This window comes from Corvus moneduloides, unplaced genomic scaffold (genome assembly GCF_009650955.1).
Source record: "Corvus moneduloides isolate bCorMon1 unplaced genomic scaffold, bCorMon1.pri scaffold_109_arrow_ctg1, whole genome shotgun sequence".
Lineage (NCBI taxonomy): Eukaryota > Metazoa > Chordata > Aves > Passeriformes > Corvidae > Corvus > Corvus moneduloides.
The window spans coordinates 61,232-83,396 of NW_022436876.1; the positions used below are offsets into that span (position 1 = coordinate 61,232).

The window sequence follows — 22,165 nt, forward strand, 5'->3', positions numbered from 1 at the left end:
AAGATCAGTGTGACCCAGACCCCAAGGTCCTCTCCAGAACACATTCTGTAAACTAAGATAGAACCATCCACGGGAAGGCTCCTTGGGGAGGGGGGCTCACTTGAGCCTCTCATTGGGGAACCTTTGATAGATATGCTAATTAGTAAAACCTATAATGTTATACCCGATCTTTTGGGGTGGATATAATTTGGTGGGGTGCATTTCGATGCACATGACCTGGACGTGTGCACCTAAGGATCCTTAAAATAAATACCAAGGTAAAATCCCTTTTCCCCTTCTAACTGTGTATGACTCTTGATTTTAAGACCAAAAAAAGGATCACCTTCAGGAATGTGGGATATCCCAGAACCCACTCAGCAACGGGGTCCCCCCGGCCTCATCATGCGCAGCCTTCAGCTGTCTCAGGCAGAGCCCATCCCGCCCTCAGCAGCCCCAGCCCAGCCCAGCCCAGCCCTCCTGGGCAGGAAGCCCCAATGGCCGAGCCGGCCTGGGACACTTGCAGGGATGCGGGGGCAGCCGCAGCTTCTGGGGCCAGCCTGTGCCAGGCCCTGAGCGCCCTGCCAGGGAACCATTGCTGCCCCACATCCCATCTCAGCCTGCCCTCGGGCAGCGGGAAGCCGTTCCCTGGGGCCCGGCCCCGCAGGCCCTTGGCAAGAGTCTCTCTCAGCCAGCAATTGCTGCTCCTCCCTGCTGCGGGGCCCAAGCTGCAAGTTGATTTTCTGCCGCTGGCCCCGGCCCAGCCCCGAGCCAGGGCCAGCACCTTGCCCTGCAGCTCTGCGGGCGCTGCCTTTGTGCGGCCGCAGCGCAGCGGCCGCAGCTCGGAGCTGCCCTTTGTGTCCCCGCCGGCAGCTGGCAGAGCTGGCGGGGCCAGGCCAGGGCCGGGCCAGCCCCGGCCTTCCCGGCTCTGGGACACAGCGGCGGCAGCCCCAGCCTCCCAGCCCTGCACACGCTCCCACACAAGCCTCCAGAGCCGCGGCCACGCAACGCAACTGACCGGCCGCTGAGCCCCCAGCCTGGCCTGATGGCCATTCCTCTGCCCACACCTCGGCCAAGCTCCCCTTGGCCACCTCCTGAGCCACAATGCCACAGACAAGTGGCACATACAGGTACAGAGCTCTGCCCAGAGCTGGCAGGGAACGTTCATTCAACAGAAAAACCACCAAGAAAAAGAGAACTGCCCCCAGCAGAGCTGTTCCCTCCTGCAGTAGTTACACCTGCACACCCACAGCGCCTGAGACTGCAAGCAATGAGCATTCCCTGGGCACATGTGCAGCCCAAGCAGCTCGAGGACAGCCTTGCAGCAGGACTGCTCTCAGCTGAGCCAAAAAGGCCCCTCTGGCAGCTGCAGGGCCATTGCAAAGGGCAAGGGCCAGAGCCTTGGCCCACGGGGGAGGAAAGGGCTCTGAATTCCCCTGCCCCGGCACCTAAACCCTGTTCCCAGGGAGCTTCCCACACCTCTGGATTCCTCTGCAGGACTGCGGAAAGCTGAGAGGCAGCTCTGGCTTCTCCACTTTTCATGTGCTAAAGCTGCCTGGCAGAAGAAATGGAGGGACAGCTCTGGTGGCACAATCCCTCCCGGCCCTGGGCACAGCGCTGGGAAGGTCTTTCTGTGCCGAGGCTTTGCTGCGGCCAAGGAAAGCTCCTGGCTCAGGGTCACCTTTCCTGCTGGCCCAGACCCCCCGAGTGGCCCAGCAGCAGCAGAGAATTCCAGCACAGCCCCGGCACGGGCAGGGCGGCCCTGGGCGGGCTGCGGGAGCCGGCAGTGCCTGAGCTCAGAGCAGCTGAGCCCGGGGACTCTTGGCCAAGGCCGAGGCCCAGCGAGCATTTCTCAGGTCGCAGGGCGGCCTGGAAAGGTGCTGGGGGGGATAATTCACCCCCCAGTGCAGTCCCAGTCGCTCCCAGTATTCCCATGTCCATGGTTCCATTGCTGCTCCCAGCCCTGATCCGGGGGGATGGGAATGTCCCGCTCCCTTCCCGGGGCAGGCTCACACCTGAGCCAGGTGTGCAGGGCAGGACCTTGCCCTGAGCCCAAGCCCTGTCCCCCCTGCAGGATCTGCTTCCCATCGGCCTCTTCCTCCTGCGGCCCCAAGCCCAGCTCGGTGCTGAACGAAGGGCGCTGGGCCGGGGTCATCCCCCGGCGGTGGCTGCGCACCCCCTCTGCCCCCTCCCCAAATTCCCTCCTGGGGCAGCAGGGCTGGCTCAGGAGCCCTGTGGGCAGGGAACACAGGGTGACACCGGGATGGGGGGGTCACACACGCTCTCGGGGACACACACGGCCCCTGGGGACCCCCCTGACCTTCTCCTGCAGTGCCAGGAGGATGAACCCCAACATGGAGCCCCTGACCCCCGGCAGCATCTTGGGGGACAGGGGCTGGTGGCTTTGGGGGGTCTGGGGGGTCACCAGCGCCCCAAAACCCCCTTCCCAGCCCCACAGCCACTCCCAGACCCCTAAAACTGCCCCACAGCTCCTGACCAGGAAGCCCCCCCAACCACTCCCTGCATCATAAATGACCCCAAGAACTACCCAAATTGTCTCCAAGACACAGCCCAGCCAAGATCACTTAAACTCTCTCAGAGACCACCCCAAAAGGCCCCTCCAAGCACCACAAATGCCCTCAAGAGACACAAAAGCCCCTCCCAGTCCCCCAGGGAGCCCCCCAGACCCCCTCCCAGCCCCCATGGCACCAACCAGGACAGGCTGGGGGACAGGAACATCCTCAGGTGGGAGCAGCTCGGGCACTTCAGCAGCGATTTGGGCACTTTGCGGGGCACAGCCCAAAGGGAAAGACCCAGGGCAGGGACAGGGACAGACAACTGGAATTCCTGGAGAACAGATGGGCTCAGGTGGACACATTCTGCCAGCACAAGTATGAGACTGTGGCCCTGTCTGCTCAACCCATGGCATCACAACACCCAAATCCTCCCAAATATTCCCCTGAACCAACCCCCAAACTCACCCCCAAATCCCGCTAAAATGGTGCAGCTTTAGATATCTTTGTTTAATTTCTTTATTTCTACCCCAATTTTGGTTATTTTGACAGGATGAAGGAGGAAACTATTTAGGTCGAAAAAGACCTCCAAGATCATCCAGGATTGCTAGATGGCACCAAAAGAAACAATTGGACAGAGCGGATGAGAATTTTTGGGCTGTAAAGTCAATAAATCAGCTCTTCCCAATGAATTTCCAATGTTGATCTGAGTCCCAATGGATGTTCCTGCCCCTGCATTCACCCAGGTGCCCACAGGGATCCAGGAGAACGTGGAGAGCACCAGCCTGGGGTCTTCCAAACACGGATCACAGGGAATGTGGGTCACCAGGTGTCATAGGTTAGCAAGCATAGTCCCGGAAGGGATGTCCTTGCTAAGGGGTGCTTACCCCAGTTTCCTCTGGGACCTGATAGAACCTATCAGCTGGCCAGTTTGACTACGGACAATTCTCAAAGCCACTTAAAGTTGTGACCGCCTCTGTGATCCACATTTAAGAATAGGCAAACTCCCCCTCCAAGCTCTCGCTCGTTTCCGGCGCTGGGACAGGTGGCTGCAGGCCCCGTGTGGGGGCCAGCGGGCCCGGCCAGGCCCTGCTTGGGCCAGGCCGGGCCGGGCCACGGCCATCCTGGAGTCATGGACCTGTTCCAGCCATGGAACCCCCCCCACTGCCTTGCCATGGGCAGCCGGAGCAGCTCGGCTCTCCCCCCTCTCCACTGCGATAAGAAAGATTCAACATTCCAGCTGCAAAGCTGCAAGGCCGAGGTGAGATTAACCCTTTTAGTGCTGTGAAGAGCTGAAAACCTGAGGGAAGAGAGAGAGGAGATGCTTAAAGCTGAAATTCTGTTGTGAAGCTATGATATATCAGAGTATCCTGTTGTAATTTCATGAAGATCTGGGGGGTGGAGTGTTCAACTCGTAAGCAAAAGCACCTGCGCTGAGATAGGCAGATGCTGACGCAGCTGTAATTCCATGAGAAGTTTGGACAGGGAGAGATGAACCAGATGAGGACTTTTGCTCCAAACGGGAAAGGAGAAACCTCAGTTCCTAGAGATGCTCCCAGAGATAGTCCTGAAGATGAAGATGATGAAGACCCTTTGCTCCCAGGGAAGGAGAAGGGCCTCTGTTTTTGTTTCTGAACGGCTCAACCTTAAAACTGTACCCCAAAAAACTTCAAGAGTGGACCCTTGAAAGCAGTTGCGGGAAAAGCTGCAAGTCGGGGGAAGGGACTCACACGCAGGCAGAGAGACTCCTCTTCCTAAATGGACTGAACAATATTTGGAAGTGGGCAGCTGTCTCGTTGTGATAATGTTTTCATAGCATGAGCAAGAAGAGACTTCTCTTTCTAAATGGACTGAACAAGGTTATTATGGAAGTGGTAAACAGACTGAACATCTTAAGGGTTGTCTTTTCACATTGTCAGTGGGAGAAGGGAGGAAGGTGGGGGGAGGAGGAGAGTTCTGAAGGTGGTATAATATTTTTTTTTTGCCTCTTTTAGGTCTGTTAATAAACTTCTTTATATTCTTTCAAGTTTGGGGCCTGCTTTGCATTTCTCCTAATTCTTATCTCACAGCAGATAAACAGTAATGAGTATTTTGGACCAAACCACTACACCAGGGCTCTTCCCAATGTGGGTCCTCTGATGGGGGATGAAGTTGGAGCAGCGGACAAAGCTCTTCCCGCAATCAGGGCACTCTCAGGGCTTCCCTTACCGGTGCCTCCGTTGGTGTTGGGTCAAGTGAGAGCTGCTGGAGAAGCTCTTCCCACACTCGGGACACTCGTAGGGCCTCTCTCCAGTGTGGATGCGCCGGTGGGTAAGGAGGTGGGACTTTTGCTTGAATCCTTTCCTGCAGTCGGGACAGCGGAAGGGCCTCTCCTCCGTGTGAATCTGCTGGTGCAGGAGGAGACTGGAACTGGTCTGAAACCTCTTCCCACACTCGGAACACTCATAGGGCCTCTCTCCTGTGTGGATGCGCTGGTGAACGATCAGGTAGGAGCTGTCTGTGAAGCTCTTCCCACATTCCCCACACTCATAGGGCCTCTCCCCATTGTGGATAATCTGGTGGCGGATCAGGCTGGAGCTCCGCCTGAAGCTCTTCCCACATTCCCCACACTCATAGGGCTTCTCCCCATCGTGAAGCTGCTCATGAACCACCAGCTCTGACCTCTGGCTGCATCTCCGGCCGCCATCCCGGCACAGGGTGGTGCTTTCCTCCTCAGAGCACCCTGGGCTGCGTTTGCAGCCCCTCCTCCTGCAGGATCTCTGGGGCTTTTCCTCCCCGTTGCATTCCTGCACCATGGAGCCGCTCAAAACGGCCTCTTCCACCAGGTTCTGCTGCGGGGATTTGTCCTCCCTGGGCTCTGTGCTCAGCTCCTTGTCTGGGGAGGAAGGACAAGGAGAGGATGGGATTTGCCTCTCTGCCACAGGGAAGGGGAAGGAGATCCCCCCAGTCCGTGCCCGGCAGGACGGCGTCGGCAGCGGGGTTGTCCTGCAGCCGGGGGCGATGCTGGGCTGGGAGATGGAGCAGGAGAGAGGGGAAAGGGGCACTGACTTCCTCCTCACCTGCCTGGGGGTCCCGGGGCATCTTCCTCTTCCTCGCAGCCTCGTCCTCCATCTGGCCAAGGTTTGGGAATGGGAATTCCTGGTTTGGAGGGAAAACAAGGTGTGAGCACGTTTAGTTTATAGGTCCCTCTGCCCACGTCCGTCTCTGGAAGTCCCTGGGCATCTGGGGTCCATAAAAACCTCCCAAACACCAAGATTCTGCCCTGAAAAAGCCTCCAGGAGGTCCCTGTCTCTGGTCTCTGCCATTTTGTGTTCGGGGGTTTCCCCCTGTCCCAGCTGCTGGGGGCCACACTTGTATTGGGGGTCCCCCTTCTACTTGGTTCCCACCCTCCCCAGGCTGCTGGGAGTCCCAGGAATCTGAAAAGTTCCCCCTCTTCCCTCTCCCCACTTAGGGATGCTGGGGGTTATGGGTCCATGCATCCTTTTCCCCTTATTCTCTGATTTGGGGTGCAGGGACTCCAAGGAGTCCCCCCCTCTCCCTCTCCAGGCTGTTGAGGGTCCCGTGAATGGCGGCGCTCCCCCCTCTCTGGGCTCCCCACTTTGGGGTCCTGGGGGTCACAGGGGTCTCCTCCTCCAGACTGCCTCTGCCGGCAGCCGCCCCTGGGACCCCCAATGTCCCCCCAGGGGCATTTTCTGCTCAGCTTTGGAGTTCTTCATTCTCCAAACATCCTCCCCAAAAAACCCAACCCAGGGACCCCCCCAGGATATTTGGGCCGAGCTCCCCCTCCCCAGGGACCTGCGGGATGAGGGGGTGATGATCCCACGGGTGGGGGGCTGTGAATTCAGGGAGTGCTCGACCTCGTGGATCCTTCTCCTTTTCTTGATCCTCCTTTGTCTCTCCTCTTCCTCTTGCTCTTCCTCCCACTCCTCCTCTTCCATCCTTCCTCCTCCTCCTCCTCCCTAATCCCACCTCCTTCTCCTGCTTCCATCCCTTCTCGCTCTCCTTCTTCATCCCTCCTCTCCCTCCTCCTCCTCCCCCCAGCACCAGCCACACCCTGGGTCCCCCGTTGCCGAGCCCCTCGCAGCCCGCGGGAGCAGCGGGGATGGAGCCGGGACAGGTCGGGATGGGCAGCGCGGGGCTCTCGGCTGCTCCCACCCGCTGGGGGCGGGGGAACCCGGCCCGGGGAAAGGAGAGGGAAAATGGGAACATTGGGGGCTGCAGATCCAAACTGGGCCTTGCTGGGGACCCTGGGTGGGGACTTGCAGCCCTTGGGGCTCCTCTGGGGAGCCTGGAGAGCCGGGAGGGGGGAACACAGAGAGGGCTGGGGGATCCCAGGAGTGGCACCACTGCCAGTGACTGGTTTGTACTGGGGTAACTGGAACCTTACTGGGGCAACTGGGAGTGACTGGGAATGACTACAAGCATGCTGAGGGACACTGGGATATACTGGGAGTGTCTGTTCACACTGGGAACAATCAGGACCATACTGGGGCAAGTGGGAGTGACTGGAGGCAACTGGGCACAACTGGGACCATGCTGGGAGGGACTGGGATCATATGGGGAGTGACTGGGACTATACTAGGGGAAACTGGGTGCAACTGGGATCACACGGGGAGGAAAGAGAGCAACTGGAACCATGCTGGGGGACACTGTGATCCTACTGGATCACACTTGGAGCAACTGGGACTGCACTGAAGGTGACTGGGAGTGGCGGTGAGCAACTGGGATCAGACTGGAAGCAACTCAGGGTTACTGGGACTGACTGAGAACATGCTGGCAGCAACTGGGATGCACTGGGAGAGACTGAAAGCACAGTGGAGGTAAATGGGAGCAACTGGAACCACACTGGATGATGATGGGAGCAGCTGTGCCCATGCTGGGGTCATACTGGGATCCCACTGGAAATAGCTGGGATCATATTGGGAGTGACTGGAATAGTACTGGGCGTATCTGAGAGTGACTGGGATCCTAGTGGAACCAGACTGGGACTGACTGGAAAGGTGCTGGCTGTGACTGGAATCATACTGGAAGTGACTGGGAGCAACTGGGCCCACACTGGGAGTGACAGGGAGTCACTCTGGGCATGACTGGAAAATTACTGGGAATATCTGGGAGTGACTGGGGTCATACTGGGGGTGACTGTAACCATGCTGGAGGTGACTGGGTGCAACTGGGATCATACTGGGAGTGACTGGGATTATCCTGGAAGTGACTGGAACCATACTGGCAGTGACTACGGGTCCTACTGGGATCATCCTGGGAGCCACTGGGATTACACTGTGCATGAATGCAACCTGACTGGGGGTTACTGGGAGCTGCTGGGCCCATGTTGGGAGGAAAATGTGGACACACTGGGAGCAACTGGGATCAACTGGAAGGTACTGGAACCCTGCTGAGGGGACTGAGACCACAACTGGGGCAACTGGCATCATAACGGGAGCAACCAGCATCATACTGGGAGCAACTGGGACTATGCTTTGAGCAACTGACAGAAAATGGGATCATGCTGAAGGTAACTGGGAGTAACTGGGAAAGACTAGGATCATTCTGAGGTTAACTGGAACCTTATTGGGGCAACTGGGAGTGTCTGTAGCCATATAGAGAGCGATTGGAACCACACTGGGAACAGCTGGGATCATGCTGGGGACAACTGGGACCACGCTTGGGCCAAGTGAATCTACCCTGAGGGCAACTGGGCATGACTGGGACCATGCTGAGAGGGACTGGAACTATTCTAGGGGCAACTGGGTGACACTGGGATCACACTGAGGGTGACTGGAATCATACTGGGATTGACTGGGAGCAGCTGCGCGCAACTGGAATCATGCTGAAAGCAACTGGGAAGAAGTAGGAGTGACTGGGAGCATGCTGGGGGTGACTGGGATATACTGGGAGAGACTGGGAGCCACAGGGATCATACTGGAGGCTACGGGGGTCATGCTGGCATTGACAGGGAGCAACTGGAGGCCACTGGCATCATACAGGGAGTGACTGGGGCCTTGCTGGGATTATAGTGGGTGTCAGTGGACTCTGACTGGGGGTTACTGGGAGCTACCAGGCCCATGCTGAGAGCCTCCTGGGGATGCACTGGGAGGAACTGGGAGGAACTGGGAATGATAGGATGCATGCTGGTGACAACTGGGATGTACTGGCAGTGACTGGGATAAAACTGAGGGCAACTGAACCATGCTGGTTCTGGTAACTGGGAGTGCCTGGGAATGAGCACGAGAATGTTCAGGGCAACTGGGATATACTGGGAGTGTCTGAGACCATGCAGGTGGTGACTGGGACCACACTGGGTGTGACTGGGAATGTGCTGGGGGGAACTGGGACCACACTGGGGGAAACTGGGGGCAAACGTGAGTGACTGGGGCCCTGCTGGGAGAGGCTGGCATCATACTGGGAGTGACTGGGACTATGCTGGGGCAACTGGGAGAACTGGGAACACACTGGAAAAAAGTGGGAAGAACTGGGAGAAACTGGGACCATGCTGGGGGCAAATTGCATCATAATGGGGAATGACTGGCGGTGACTGGGGTCATACTGGAAGTAACAGGGATTCTGCAGGGAGTGAGGAAAAGTGACCAGGATCATACTGGGACTGACTGGGATCATACTGGGAGCAGCCACTTCTGGCCCCGGGCCCCCGAGCCCCTTTCCAGCCCTGGGACCCCCGAGCCCCTTTCCCGGCCCCGGCACCCCCGAGCCCCTTTCCAGCCCCGGGCCCCCGAGCCCCTTTCCAGCCCCGGCACCCCCGAGCCCCTTTCCAGCCCCGGGCCCCCGAGCCCCTTTCCCGGCCCCGGCACCCCCGAGCCCCTTTCCAGCCCCGGGCCCCCGAGCCCCTTTCCAGCCCCGGGCCCCCGAGCCCCTTTCCAGCCCCGGCACCCCCGAGCCCCTTTCCCGGCCCCGGGACCCCCGAGCCCCTTTCCAGCCCCGGGACCCCCGAGCCCCTTTCCAGCCCCGGGCCCCCGAGCCCCTTTCCAGCCCCGGCACCCCCGAGCCCCTTTCCCGGCCCCGGGACCCCCGAGCCCCTTTCCCAGCCCCGGCACCCCCGAGCCCCTTTCCAGCCCCGGGACCCCCGAGCCCCTTTCCAGCCCGGGGACCCCCGAGCCCCTTTCCAGCCCCGGGACCCCCGAGCCCCTTTCCAGCCCCGGCACCCCCGAGCCCCTTTCCCGGCCGTGCCGCCCCTGCAGCCCCCAGACGCCCCCGCCGGGGTCCCGCCAATCCCAGGGCTCCCCCCTCTCGGGCTCCCCGCTTTGGGCTTCTGGGGCTCTCCTCTCTCCGGGGTCCCGCTTAGGGAAGCCGCGCCTCTCCCGGGGCTCCCCAAAACCGGGGTCCCCCCGCCCCCGCCGGCCCCGCGCCGTCCCCACGGGGCCCCGGCACAGCTCGGAGGGCCCGGCCCGGGAAGCCCAACCCCCACCGCGGGGGGACCCGCATCCCCCCGCCCCCGCCGGGGCTCTGCCGCCACCGCCACCCCCAAAAACACCTCCCGGGACCCCCCGAGATCCGCCCCAGGGGCATCTGCGGCTCGCCTTTGGAGTCCCGCAAGCTCCAAACATCCCACCCAAAAAACCCCAAACCCAGGGACCCCCCGGGACATTTGGGGTGAGCTCCCCCTCCCCGGGCACCTGCGGGATGGGGGGCGATGGTCCCGGGGGGCTGCGAGTTCAGGGAGCGCTGGAGCCGTGCGGATCCCCCTCTCCTTCTCTCTTCCAGCTCCCCGCTGCCGCTCCGCCTCCTCCTCACTTCTCCTCCTCCTCCTCCTCCCCGCCTCCTCAATCCCCCCTCCTCCCTGCTCCCCCTCCCCCGTTGCCGAGCCCCTCGCAGCCCGCGGGAGCAGCGGGGATGGAGCCGGGACAGGTCGGGATGGGCAGCGCGGGGCTCTCGGCTGCTCCCACCCGCTGGGGGCGGGGGAACCCGGCCCGGGGAAAGGAGAGGGAAAATGGGAAAACTGGGGGCTGCACATCCAAACTGGGCCTTGCTGGGGACCCTGGGTGGGGACTTGCAGCCCTTGGGGCTCCTCTGGGGAGCCTGGAGAGCCGGGAGGGGGGAACACAGAGAGGGCTGGGAGATCCCAGGAGTGGCACCACTGCCAGTGACTGGTTTGTACTGAGATCACACTGGGATCATACTGGGAGTGAGTAGGAGCCTGCAGGGGGCAATTGAGACCATGTTGGAGGCAAATGGGATACACTGGGAGTGACCGGGATCATGCTGAGGGTGACCAGGAGCAGCTGTGAGCAACTGGGATCATGCTAGGAGCAACTGGGAGGAACTGGGAGTGACTGGGTGCATGCTGAGGGTGACTGGAAGCAACTGGGCTTATACTGCGATGAACTGGGATAACTGGGATCATGCTGGAGGTGGCTGGAATCATACTGGCAGTGAGTGTGACTACGCTGAGGCTCACTGGGAGTGGTTGAGAGCAAATGGGATCATGCTGGAAGGAACTGGGAGTGACTGGGAATATGCTGGAGGGAACTGGGGTACACTGGGAGAGACTGGGAGGGACTGGAACAAAAGTGAGGGTGAAAGCAACTGGAACCATGTGGGGTGCAACTGGTTCATACTGGGAGTGACTGGGAGCACACTGGGGTCACATTTGGATCATACTGGGAGTGACTGGACTAATACTGGGAGTATCTGAGAGTGACTGGGAACACACCATGCATATCATCCCCCATACTGGGGGGTGACTGGGAGCAACTGGGAGCACGCTGGGAGCAAATGGCATCATACTGGGACTGACTGGGTTGATCTAGGAAGCAACTGGAACCATGCTGGAGGTAACTGGAACCATACTGGGAGTGATTGGAAGTAATTGGGATGATAATGGGACCATACTGGGAGTGCTGGCATGTGACCAGGATCGTATTGGAGGTAACTGGGATCATATTTGTGTTGAAAGGGAGCAACTGGGCTCACACCTTGGGCTACTGGGAGCAACTGAGAGAAACTGGGATGATGCTGCAAGCAACTGGGAGAACTGGGAATGACTGGATGCATGCTGGAGGCAACTGGGATATTCTGGGCATGACTGGGATCATACGGGGATAACTAACACCTCACTGGGGCCGCTGGGAGTGTCTGGGGATGACTACGGACATGCTGAGGGTAACTGGGATATACTGGGAGTGTCTGTAACCATACTGGGGGGGACTGGAACCACACTGTGAACAACCAGGACCATGCTGGGTGAGACTGGGATCACACTGAGGGTGACTGGAATCATAGTGGGATTGACTGGGAGTGGCTGTGAGCAACTGGAATTGTGCTGAAAGCAACTGGGAGGAGGTGGGAGTGACTGGCAGCATGCTGGGGGTGACAGGGTGCATGCTGATGGGAACTGGGATGTACTGGGAGTGTCTGTAACCATACTGGGGTGGCTGAGAACACACTGGGATTGACTGGGATTGACTGGGATTGACTGGGATTGACAGAGCCTTCCCTGGGGACAGCTGGAAGTGATCCCCCCGTTCCCCCGCCCTCCCTCGGGCACTGCCGCATCTCCCAGCCTGCGCCGCCGGCATCTGCCCGGAGCAGCGCGATGGCTCCAGCGCTGGGGCTGGGGGCTCCTGGGGCGGCGTGGGGGGACTGGGACCCCAGCACCCCCGGGACCCCCCTGAACCCCTCATCCTGCACAGGGACCCCCCTGAATCCCCTACTGCCGGACATCAGGACCCCCCTGCTCCCCTTTTCCCGGCCATCCCATGTCTCCCAGCCTCCAGACCTCCCGTGTGCTTGACCCTGGAACGCCCTGGAACGCCTCGGACCCCCATTCCTGCCTTTCCCAGCCCCCAGCCCCACCTTTCTGCAAAACCAGAGACCCCCTGAACTCCCCTTTCCCGGGTGCCCCCACCCTGTTACCCCCCTTCCCTGGGCACAGGGAGCCCCTGGAACTCCCTTCTGCCTCTCCAAGTCCCTGCCCCCCATTTCCTCGGCCCTGAGACCCCCCTGGACCCCCATTCCTGAGAACCGAGACGCCCTTTTACCCCTTTGCCCAGCACTGAGACCCCCCTGCACCCCCTTATCCAGCACCAACGCAGCCTTTTCCTGGGCACCCCCCTCTCCCAGCCCCCAGACCCACCCTTTTCCTTGACCAGGGACATTGGGATGGCCAGACCTGGGTTACTGGGATGGCCAGATCCAGGACATTGGGATGGCCAGACCCGGGATACTGGGAGGGCCAGACCCAGGATATTGGGATAGCCAGACCCGGGATATTGGGATGGCCAGACCTGGCTCAAGGAGAGGAACCGGCACGTGGCCGACAGTGACCTGGAGATGGGGCCGGTACAACCAGAGCGGGGAGAGGAAGGGGAGCCGGGGGCTGGGCTGGGATCTGTGGGAATGGGATCTGTGGGAGTGGGATGGGATCTGCGTGCCTGGCATAGGAATCCAGGGAGCTGCAAGGGGCTCCGTGGGGCTGGGACACGACTCCATGGGTCCGTTCTCTCCTCGTTCCCAGGTCTCCCCACGGTGCAGGTGGTTTCCAGCTGTGACCTCCTGTCCCACGGAGCGTCCATGGATCCCACCGGCACGGCTACGACGGGTGGGATTTCATCTCCTTCCAGCTGGGATCCGGGAGCTTTGCAGTGTCCGATGGTGCCACCTGGATCCCCCAGAGGTGCTGGGAATCCAAAGGGATCCTGGCAGAGCAGATGAAGCATTACCTGGGACATATCTGTGTGGAAGAGCTCCCAGAATACATCGGATGTGGTTGGGAGGCTCTGGAGCACAAAGGTGGGTGGGGGAGGGGAATTCCTATGGGAATGTGGGATTCAGGAATGGGGCACTTGGGAATGCAGGAATTCCCATGGAATTTCCATGGGCGGATCTCACTCTCATCCCAGTCAGGCGAGAATTCCGTGGATGGATCTCCCCCCAGCCCACTGCCATGGGAATTCCATGGGGAAATGATTGGAATTTATGGCCAATCAAATGACAGCGGTGAAATGAGAAGCAATCCCTGCTGCGACTCGCTGGGACATAAATCCCAATCCTTTCCCCAGGCCGGGTCTGTGGTGCCCGTGGCAGCGCCAGGGGAGTGCCCTCTCCCTGCCCCGAGCCGAGCTCGGGCCTTTCCTTCGGTGTTCTCTGCCCTGCCCGGGGCAGGAGGGCACTGACGGAGCGGCTTTGGTGGCACCGGGCACCGCCCGGGCTCCGGCCACTGCAGGTGGCTCCGCGGGAATGTCCAACACCAAAGCTTCGAGCCAACAACAGCTCCTGGAGGGGATTCTGCCCCCTCTGCCTGTCCTGGGAGCCCAAGGGCAACGCCCCGGCCACAACAGCCCAGAGTGCTGGAGCACAGTGTCCCTGGGCCAGGCCGTGTCCCCTGGCTGTCCCCTGTCCCTCGGCTCTCCCCTGTCCCTTGTCTATCCCGTGTCCCTCAGCTGTCCTGTGACGGAGCCAGGGGCGGCAGCAGGACCTGGGGCAGCCCTGGGGGAGAACAACCCTGAGCCCCAGCTGGGCCAGTTCCCCCAGTTCCACCCAGGGAGGCCCAGGTCACTCCCAGCATGGGCCCTGGGGCTCCCAGTCACCCCCAGTATCATCCCAGTCACTTTCAGTTACACTCAGTATGATCCCAGTATGACCCCAGTATGATCCCATTCACTCCCAGTATGATCCCACTATGACCCCACCATGGTCCCAGGTGTTCCCATTCACCCGTCTGTGCCCCCCAGATTTCTTCTGCAGCCCCCCTGTGAGAGTGGGGGGTGGGGGCCGAGTGCTGGTGCTCCCTGCCTGCAGCAGATCCAGCGGTGAGGGGAGTTCGGGGGGTCCCTCAGCATTTGGGGTCCCCCGGGATTTGGGGTGAACCCCCCGGGCCCCCCAGGATCTCCCTGAACACGCTGACGCTGCCCGTGCGCAGCGAGAAGGTTCATACCCGGCACGGGGTCCCCAGCTCTGTCACCGGCATCGCCCAGGTACCCCAAAACCTCCCGGGAATCCTCAACACCCCCCCGGCGAACCCCAACCTCTCCTGAGACCCCGAAAATATCCCCGGGACCCTCCAAAAACTCCCCAGGACCACAAAGTCCCATACAGACCCCCCAAACCCTCTCAGGACACCGAAATTCCCACGGGACCTCCCAACACCCCCCGGACCCCCTTGAGAAGGTTTATACCTGGCACGGGGTCCCCATCTCCATCACCGGCAGGGACCCCTAAACAGCCTTGGGACTCCCAAATATTCCCCCCGGGATCACCCAAACCCCCACTTTGGGACCCCTGAAAACCCCCCTCGGGAACCCCCAAAAAACCACCGGGACCCCAAAAATCCCCGGGACCCACAAAACCCCCCCAGGAGCCCCTCGCGAATGTTCAGACCCAGCACGGGGGTCCCATCGCCATCATCGGCACCACCCAGGTACCCCCAAACCCTCCCGGGACCCCCAAACCCTGCCGGGGCCCCCAAACCCTCCCGGGGCTCCGCTGCCGGAATCAACGGGAGCGGTGTTGCCCTTTTAACGGGAGTTACAGTGGGCACCGACTTTACCGGGGCATCTTAAAGCGGCGATGGTAGAGCGAACCCCAAAAATTCACCCGGGGGGCACTCTCCCGTTTGCTGCACTCGGGGGAGCCCCGAACGGCCACGGGTCCTGGGCTGAGCCCCGCACTCAGCCGGGGCTGGGGAGGGAACGGGGAGGGCTGGCACGGGGTTTGGGGTGCTGGGCTTAACTGGGGGACCCCACTGGAAGCCCTTTGCCGCTGTCCCACCTGCCCGGATCCCCCCTCTCGCACCCCTTTGCCGTTGTTGCCCCAAAGCTCCGCTGCCCCAGCTCGCTCTGGGGTGACCCAGCCCTTTCCCATCGTGGCCCGGCCCGGCCCCGCTGCCCCGAGAGCTCCCGGGCCGCGGCCGCAGGCACGGAGCAAGGGCAGCAGGAGGAGGAGGCGGGACAGAGGAGGAGGAAGAGGAGGCACGGCGGGAAGAAGGAGGAGCCGGAGCAGGCGGAGGAGGCTCCAGGTGCGGGCAGCGCTCTCTGGATCCGCAGCCGCTCGGGCCGGGAGCATCGCCCGCCCCGCATCCCGCAGGTGCCCGGGGAGGGGGAGCTCGGCCCAAACATGCCGGGCGGTGTTTTTGGAGGGGGGAGGGATCTTTGGAGCTCGCAGGGAATCGATTTGGGGCTCGCTGTTTGATGCTGTCTGTCGGGGCGGGCGGCGCGATGTTTGGAGCTTGCGGGACTCCAAAGGCGAGCCGCAGATGCCCCTGGGGCGGATGTCGGGGGGTCCCGGGAGGTGTTTTTGGGGGTGGCGGTGGCGGCAGAGCCCCGGCGGGGGCGGGGGGATGCGGGTCCCCCCGCGGTGGGGGTTGGGCTTCCCGGGCCGGGCCCTCCGAGCTGTGCCGGGGCCCCGTGGGGACGGCGCGGGGCCGGCGGGGGCGGGGGGACCCCGGTTTTGGGGAGCCCCGGGAGAGGCGCGGCTTCCCTAAGCGGGACCCCGGAGAGAGGAGAGCCCCAGAAGCCCAAAGCGGGGAGCCCGAGAGGGGGGAGCCCTGGGATTGGCGGGACCCCGGCGGGGGGGTCTGGGGGCTGCAGGGGCGGCACGGCCGGGAAAGGGGCTCGGGGGTGCCGGGGCTGGAAAGGGGCTCGGGGGTCCCGGGGCCGGGAAATGGCTGCTCCCAGTATGAGCCCAGTTCCCTCCCTGACTGGTTCCAGTTTCCTCATCAGTCCCAGTATGATTCTGGTCACGTCCCCTCATTCCCTGTTGCTCCCAGTATGAACCCAGTCACTCCCAGTTGTTCCCCATTATGATGCAATTTGCCCCCAGCATGGCCCCAGTTTCTCCCAGTTGTCCCACTTTTGTCCAGTGTGTTCCCAGTTCTCCCAGTTCCCCCAGCATAGTCCCAGTCACTCCCAGTATGATGCCAGTCTCTCCCAGCAGGGCCCCAGTCACTCATGTTTGCCCCCAGTAGCCCCCAGTGTGGTCCCAGTTCCCCACAGCACAATCCCAGTCACACCCAGTAAATCCCAGTTTCCCTGAACATTCTCATGGTCATGCCCTGTCACTCCCAGTATCATGCCAGTGGCCCCCAGTGTGATCCCAGTTGCTCTCTGTGAATGCCAGCATGAGCCCAGGAGCCTCCAGTATGATCCCTGTGACTCCCTGTCTCTCCCAGTATATCCCAGTCACCCCCAGCATGCTCCCAGTCCTTCCCACTTCTTCCCAGTTGCTTTCAGCATGATTCCAGTTGCTCACAGCCACTTCCAGAGAATCCCCGTATGATTCCAGTCACCCTCAGTATGATCCCAGTCTCACCCAGCATGGAGCCACTGTGATTCCAGTATGATCCCAGTTGCCCCCAGCATAGTTCCAGTTGTTCCCGGTTCCTCCCAGTATGATCCCAGTTGCCCCTAGAATAGTCCCAGTCACGCCCAGTTGCCCCCAGCATGATCCAGTCGCTCCCAGGTACCTCCAGTGTAGTCCCATTTCTCCCCAGCACGATCCCAGCTGTTCCCGTTGTGGTTCCAGTCACCCCCACTATGGTTACAGACACTCCCAGTATATCCCAGTTGCCCTCAGCATACTTGTAGTCATTCCCAGGGACTCCCAGTTGCCCCAGTAAGGTTCCAGTTACCTCAGAATGATCCCAGTCTTTCCCAGTTACTTCCAGGGCCCTCCCCATTTTCTGTCAGTTTCCCAAGGTGTGGTCCCAGTTGCTCCCAGTATGATCCCAGTTGTGGTCTCAGTCCCCTCAGCAGGGTTCCAGTACCTTCCAGTTGATCCCAGTTGCTCCCAGTGTGTCCACATTTTCCTCCCAACATGGGCCCAGCAGCTCCCAGTAACCCCCAGTCAGGTTGCATTCACGCACAGTGTAATCCCAGTGGCTCCCAGGATGATCCCAGTAGGACCCGTAGTCACTGCCAGTATGGTCCAGTCACTTCCAGTATGGTCCCAGTTGCCCCAAATGTGATCCCAGCTGCTCCCTCTCAATGCCAGTATGATCCCAGTCACTTCCTGCCACTCCCAGTATGATCCCAGTTGCACCCAGTCACCCCCAGCATGGTTACAGTCACCCCCAGTATGATCCCAGGCACTCCCAGGTCCTCCCAGTATTATTCCAGTCATGTCCAGAGTGACTCCCTGTCACTCCCAGTGTGGGCCCAGTCACTCCCAATATGAATCCAGTCACTCCAGATATGATCCCATTTGCTCCCAGTGTGGTCTCTGTTGCTCCCAGTCACCTCCAGCATGGTTCCAATCCCAGCCAGCACCTTTCCAGTCCCTCCCAGTATGACCGCAGTCATTCTCAGATACTCCGAGTACTATTCCAGTCATTCCCAGTATGATTCCAGTCAGTTCCAGTAGGATCCCAGTATGACCCCAGCATGGGCACAGCTGCTCCCTTTATCTTCCAGTGTGGTTCCAGTTGAACCCAGTTGCCCCCAGTTCAGACCCAGTCACTCCCATTTGCTCCCAGTGTTGTCCCTGGGTTGGGTTTTTTGGGGGGTGGGGGTTGTTTGGAGAATGAAGAACTCCCAAAGCTGAGCAGAAAATTCCCCTTGAGGGGACATTGAGAGGTCCCCAGCAGATGTTTTTTGTTGGGTCTGCCCGGGTCAGGCACGGCCACCTCCAGCCCGGAGCCAGGGGGCTGCGGGACCCCTTGGGAGAGCCGGAGGGGGAACCTCGGGACCCCCAGAGTGGGGGGAGCAGAGAGGGGCAGTACCGGGAGCAGGGGAGCCCCGGCAGTCTGGAGGAGCGAACCCCTGTGACCCCCAGGGCCCCAAAGTGGGGAGCCCAGAGAGGGGGGAGCGCCGCCATTCGCGGGACCCTCAACAGCCTGGAGAGGGGGAGGGGGGACTCCTTGGACCTCCTGCACCCCAAATCAGAGAATAAGGGGAAAAGGACCCTTTGGACCCCCAAAACCCCCAGCATCTCTAAGTGAGGAGACGGAAAAGGGGGAACTTTTCAGATTCCTGGGACTCCCAGCAGTCTGGGGAGGGCAGGGACCAAGTAGAGGGGGGACCCCCAACACAAGCGTGACCCCCAGCAGCTGGGACAGGGGGAAACCCCCGAACACCAGAGGGGAGAGACCAGAGACTCCTGAGAGGCTTTTTCAGGGCAGAATCTTGGTGTTTGGGAGGTTTTTATGGACACACAATGCCCAGGGAGTTCTAGAGATGGACTTGGGCAGGGGGGACTTTGAAGCCAAAGTGCTCGTCCCTTGTTTTCCCCCCAAACCAGGAATTCCCATTCCCAAACCTTGGCCAGATGGAGGATGAGGCTGTGAGGAAGAGGAAGATGCCCCGGGAGCCCCAGGCAGGTGAGGAGGAAGTCAGTGCCCCTTTCCCCTCTCTCCTGCTCCATCTCCCAGCCCAGCATCGCCCCCGGCTGCAGGACAACCCCGCTGCCGACGCCGTCCTGCCGGGGACGGACTGGGGGGATCTCCTTCCCCTTCCCTGTGGCACGGAGGCAAATCCCATCCTCTCCTTGTCCTTCCTCCCCAGACAAGGAGCTGAGCACGGAGCCCAGGGAGGACAAATCCCCGCAGCAGAACCTGGTGGAAGAGGCCGTTTTGAGCGGCTCCATGGTGCAGGAATGCAACGGGGAGGAAAAGCCCCAGAGATCCTGCAGGAGGAGGGGCTGCAAACACAGCCCAGGGTGCTCTGAGGAGGAAAGCACCACCCTGTGCCGGGAAGGCGGCCGGAGATGCAGCCAGAGGTCAGAGCTGGTGGTTCATGAGCAGCTTCACAATGGGGAGAAGCCCCACAAGTGTGGGGAATGTGGGAAGAGCTTCAGGTGGAGATGCCGCCTGATCCGCCACCAGAGGATCCACACTGGGGAGAGGCCCTATGAGTGTTCCAAATGTGGGAAGAGCTTCAGCCAGAGATCCCACCTGACCTCCCACCAGATGATTCATAGTGGGGAAAGGCCCTACGAGTGTTCCGAGTGTGGGAAGAGCTTCAGCCAGCACGCCCACCTGATCCGCCACCATCGCATTCACACAAGGGAACGGCCCTATGAGTGCTTGGAATGTGGGAAGAGCTTCAGAGAGAGCTCCCACCTCATCCGCCATGAGCGCATCCACACTGGGGAGAGGCCCTACGAGTGTCCTGAGTGTCAGAAGAGGTTTCAGACCGGCTCAGATCTCCTCCGGCACGAGCGGATTCACTCAGAGGAGAGGCTCTTCCGCTGCCCCGACTGTGGGAAGGGTTTCAAGCAAAACTCCAGCCTCACCACCCACCGGTGCATCCACACCGGGGAGAGGCCCTACGAGTGTCCTGAGTGCAGGAAGAGCTTCTCCAGCAGCTCTCACTTGACCCAACACCAACGGAGGCACCGGTAAGGGAAGCCCTGAGAGTGCCCTGACTGTGACAAGAGCTTCATCCTCTGCTCCAACTTCATCCCCCATCACAGGACCCACGTTGGGAAGGGCCCTGGTTGTCAGGATTATGGGATTGGGATGACTCAGAAATGTCACAAGGATGAATCAGTCTCATGTTTATTGAAGGGTGAGACAGGAGAGATGTTGTGGACAACATCTCTAATATCAAAAGCAGCAGTTACAGTAGCAATAGCAAAAGCAGCAGCAGTGGCAGCTGCAGCAGGCACAGGTGCCAGGGGTAGCAGCAGCTGCAGCAGATCCAAAAGCTGAGGTAGCTAAAAGCAGTTTTTTTCTACAAGGCCTTTTATACTTTTTGAAGCCAATAAGCAAATGCCACAAAGCTTGCTAACACATTTGTACCAATCATCACTGTACGTGATTCTGCCGCAGTGCATACTTTCTTATCCAATCATCATATTGCTATTATGGCCTTTTGCACAGGCTTATATTACTGTATCTTAACTTTCTAAGAAACTTTATTATAAAATTTATTGTTAAACTCAAAACTCTTTACTCTTTTACTTATCACTATTATTTCTTGCATAAAACGTTCTTACTTGTTAAAAATACATTTCTACTTCTATAAAGCATGTTTATTTTAAAACTACAAAACTAATTTCTTGCTTTAAACTGCAAAAGGTCATTGTTCTAACTCAGGCAGCCTTCGCCAAGGTCTCAGATCGAAACGTGTATCCATTTCTATCTGTTCAAGCACAGTGCTGTTTCTGTACCCTGTCAGCACCTGTGAGTTCTCTGTAACTTCATTTCCCACATCTCTCCCTCTGTTGAACTACAAAAATCTCTTTGATAGCTTTGTCGACCATTCATTGCATGCACTGAAGTAGGCAAGGCGCCATTATCAACACAACTATGACAACAAGTAATATATATAGACTTATTTTCAAAGGCTGTTTTAACCAGGATGCTAAACCCCATCCATCAAACAAGTCATCTAACCAAGTTCCATCATTAACTCTGATTTTGGACACGCCTTCTCTTAACTGTTGTATGCTCTTATGAATGGACTCCGAGTGATCAGATAAATTCATGCAGCACATTCCATCAAAATCTTTACAGCCATGTCCATGAGCCAATAGAAGATAGTCAATTGCAGCTCTGTTTTGTAAGGTGGCATGTCTGGTATCTTTAACGTCTGTTAGCAAATCACTCAATGCAATTGGCGTGTTTACTCAGCCAACACCCCAATTGATCGAATTGTTTTAATGCTTGTCTAGAGGCTACTTGAGGCAAAAACAATGATGCAGTAAATCTTTTCCCAGAACCCCAAGGATTAAAATCGTTAGTGCACTCTGGTCCATATTGATGGACAAATGATCTTTTCTCTCTGTGTCTTATCTGGCTAGTTATTTTTATACTAGGTGTGAATAAAGTAAGCTTTCCCAAACTACATGGTCCGCCCCTGATGTGCGATGGGATAGCAGACCAAGCTCTGTCTCCACAAATAAAGAACATTCCCTGTGGTAATAAAAGGGGAACTGTGCTAGATACAGATGGAGTTAAAGAAGTATAGTTACACCAAAATGTCTGATTTTTAAAGACAGAGTGATGTGGAGAAACATCTTTGACTGCTGACTGATCTTTTCTTATATAGTTGAACTTGACACAGAAATCCAGCTTTACCGAAGCAAGAAGCTCTAATTCTTGTGGTTCAAAGGGTGCTTTGGGAAGGTGAGGAGTCCACCAATCCCACTTGTCTACTCGTGTCCAGAAATCCCACTGGTTTGACCCAGCTAGAGTGCCTCTCACTGCCTTAAGTTTTTTCGGTATTGGCCGAGCATCTACTGGCATATCGACTAAGCAAGTTGGAAATGGTTTCTCGGGGGTTGTGGTCAAAAGACACGTGGTATCTAGACCTGATGCATTAGCTACAGTCACCCAAACATTTGTTTTGGGCTGGTCAACAAGTATACCTGCGTCGTTAAAAGCAAGCAAAGCAAAAAAGCATGAACATAACATCCAACTCAATTTCATCTTTCCCACTGTAACTCTTTCTGATACATAAACTACAGTCTGCAAAACTCGCAGCCTAGTTATGGAGCAGCCACTTTCTGGGCCTGTCTCTAGGTCACTTTTCAGTGGTGGGTTCTACTTGTTTCATAGCTGCTTTAGAGGGGTTCTTGTTTTTGCTTCCTTGGGTCTCCATCTTGGTCTTTTCTGAGGTTCAGCGATTACAGGTTGTTCTTAGGTGTCAGCACGGACAGGAGACTCAGAGGTAGCAATGGAAGGCTGATCGGTAGTGGAAGGTTGAGCGGGCCCTTCACTTTGTGTGCTCATCAGGCTCTTGTCTCACGTGATATGGTTTCACATTCTTTGCTGGAACCCACTTAGG

The 22,165-nt window shown here is 58.7% G+C and overlaps 2 protein-coding genes and 1 long non-coding RNA gene across 4 annotated transcripts; 1 reads left to right on the top strand and 2 right to left on the bottom strand.

Moving 5' to 3' along the window:
- Nucleotides 1–4,538: 4,538 nt before the first annotated feature.
- On the bottom strand, nt 4,539–10,198 carry LOC116438733 (zinc finger protein 397-like). 2 transcript variants are annotated; one of them, XM_032097730.1, is made up of 3 exons: nt 10,118–10,198; nt 5,549–5,627; nt 4,539–5,364 (listed from the first exon to the last, which is right to left on the bottom strand). In XM_032097730.1, the coding sequence occupies exons 2-3, from the start codon at nt 5,598–5,600 to the stop codon at nt 4,694–4,696; spliced, it is 723 nt and encodes a 240-aa protein (XP_031953621.1). In that variant the 5' UTR covers nt 5,601–5,627; nt 10,118–10,198; the 3' UTR covers nt 4,539–4,693. The 2 variants fall into 2 exon arrangements, with proteins under 2 accessions (XP_031953621.1, XP_031953622.1); XM_032097731.1 differs by lacking the exon at nt 10,118–10,198 and adding an exon at nt 6,285–6,418.
- Nucleotides 10,199–13,013: 2,815 nt separating this feature from the next.
- Nucleotides 13,014–21,220, top strand: LOC116438738 (zinc finger protein 34-like). Its single transcript, XM_032097734.1, has 5 exons — nt 13,014–13,041; nt 14,241–14,416; nt 15,258–15,524; nt 18,675–18,753; nt 18,938–21,220. Exons 1-5 carry the CDS (start codon nt 13,014–13,016, stop codon nt 19,774–19,776), a joined length of 1,389 nt encoding a protein of 462 aa, XP_031953625.1. The 3' UTR covers nt 19,777–21,220.
- Nucleotides 16,593–17,505, bottom strand: LOC116438735. Its single transcript, XR_004237906.1, has 3 exons — nt 17,478–17,505; nt 17,445–17,447; nt 16,593–16,693 (listed from the first exon to the last, which is right to left on the bottom strand). It is a non-coding gene; the product is annotated as an uncharacterized LOC116438735 (long non-coding RNA).
- Nucleotides 21,221–22,165: the final 945 nt, after the last annotated feature.